Here is a 1,876-nt window from a genome sequence, read left to right as displayed (position 1 = left end):
TCCAAATCAGTTGGATCTTTGGTGACCATTTTTTCTACTGTACTTTTCCCAGGCTTTATCCCTTTCTCTGAACAGCTGTATTAAGTTAGAGCTAACCCAGGGCAGGTGAAGGCCCTTAACTTCAGATCAAATTAAAGTTTATTTGTCATGTGCGCCGAATAAAACCGGTGTAGACCTTACAGTGAAATGCTTACTTACAGGCCCTAACCAACCGTGCAATTTTTAAGTAAAAAATAGGTATTAGGTGAACAATAGATAAGGAAATAAAAAACAACAGTAAAAAGACAGTGAATAATAACAGTAGCAAGGCTACATACAGTAGCGAGGCTATATACAGTAGCCAGGCTATAACAGTAGCGAGGCTATAACAGTAGCCAGGCTATAACAGTAGCGAGGCTATAACAGTAGCGAGGCTATAACAGTAGCGAGGCTATATAACAGTGGAGCTATCAAGTAGCGAGCTATAACAGTACGAGGCTATAGTACAGTACAGCGGCTATAACGTAGCGAGGCAATACAGTAGCGAGGCTATAACAGTAGCGAGCCTATCTTACAGTAAGCGAGGCTAATTATACAGTAGCGAGGCTATATACAAGTAAGTGAGGCTATATACAGTAGCGAGGCTAAAACAGAGCGAGGCTAATACAGTACACTATACAAGAGGAACTATATACAAGTAGCGAGCATAACAATAGCGGCTAAAATAGCGAGCTATATTACAGTAGCGAGCTATATGTAATCAGTGCGAGCTATATACAGTATGGCGAGGCATAACAAGTTAACGAGGCTATATACAGGCACCGGTTAGTCGGGCCTAACTTTCACTGTTCTCCAAAGTTGCATGTTTATCACATACCTTTGTGAATTCAGTGAGAAGGTAATCCTATGCATTTTGGGCTGTTGTGATTAGTTAGAATCTTTGCCAGTTTAAGAATATTAATTAATCAATGAAATAAATCAATATGTCTTAAATTAATCAATTTGGGTGGTGCTTTAGTTATTTTAATTTTCCACACGAGGACACTGAGGTCCAAGCCATTGTAATTTTTGGTCCACTTCTTGTCCAATCCAAGGTCATTGTTCCCCCACCATCAGACTGATGCACCTTTTTGTCTTTTCTAAGTGGCTGCTGGTTGTCCGTCAGGGCACTAAGGAGTGTGGCTCATGTCACAACATTCATTTGCACTATTTCGTCTGGTGTTGGCGACAGATCKAACCGCTGCAGCCTGCCATAAGGGAGAGAAAGTGTTTGGAATTCAACAGAGACGTAATAAGACCCCCTTCRCCACAAGAAACACTGGTTGACCAGCCAATCTTACCGTTTCCTTCTCCAAAACATTAGTACTCCAAACGCTGCAACCAGCAAGATGGTTACTACCACACCACCTACACCTAGGATTTCCATTCAATGGGAACAAGAGAGAAACAAAACCATCAGGAGAAAGGACTCAGACTTACTTCCTGTTATACTCCTTCTCTCCCTCCCTGTAATCTGTGTGGTAGCCTACTCACCCGCATATATGGCTGTAGCAGACCTCTTCTCAGGCTCACCTGAGAGTGAAAGAGAAAGACAGACTGCATAAGTACTTACAAGTCTTGAGTGAGAGAGATTCATGAGTGTGGTAATAATGGTCAAAGAATGATGCCAGGAAATGGTTGTAGTGAGTGTGTAGTTAGCATGGCCATGCCAGGGGAGATCAGTGGGAGTGAAGCCAGCTGGCAGAGGAACACAGGCAGTTTTCTCTAAAGACTAGCATTGTCTAGCACAGCGGTTCCAAAACTAGGGGTCGCGATCCTAAGTGGGGTCACCAGGGGTGACCAGGGGTCGCGGGAAAATGTTCAATGTGTGGGGAGGCACCGGCAAAGAAGCTCACAT

General features: G+C 43.3%; 1 protein-coding gene across 1 annotated transcript in view; it reads right to left on the bottom strand.

Moving 5' to 3' along the window:
- Nucleotides 1-1,135: 1,135 nt before the first annotated feature.
- The window catches only part of LOC111949768 (interleukin-15 receptor subunit alpha), a 26,600-nt gene continuing 25,859 nt past the window's right edge, over nt 1,136-1,876 (bottom strand). The window contains exons 4-6 of the mRNA XM_070434266.1: nt 1,513-1,537; nt 1,320-1,392; nt 1,136-1,226 (exon numbers count right to left, since the gene is read on the bottom strand). Coding sequence (XP_070290367.1) covers nt 1,163-1,226; nt 1,320-1,392; nt 1,513-1,537 — 162 coding nt within the window. The 3' untranslated portion in view covers nt 1,136-1,162. The remainder of the gene's footprint in view (nt 1,227-1,319; nt 1,393-1,512; nt 1,538-1,876) is intronic.

Source organism: Salvelinus sp. IW2-2015, linkage group LG3 (assembly GCF_002910315.2).
Source record: "Salvelinus sp. IW2-2015 linkage group LG3, ASM291031v2, whole genome shotgun sequence".
NCBI classification, from domain to species: Eukaryota; Metazoa; Chordata; class Actinopteri; order Salmoniformes; family Salmonidae; genus Salvelinus; species Salvelinus sp. IW2-2015.
The sequence above is the reverse complement of the archived record's forward strand: the minus strand, read 5'-3'. Positions and strand labels throughout refer to the sequence as shown.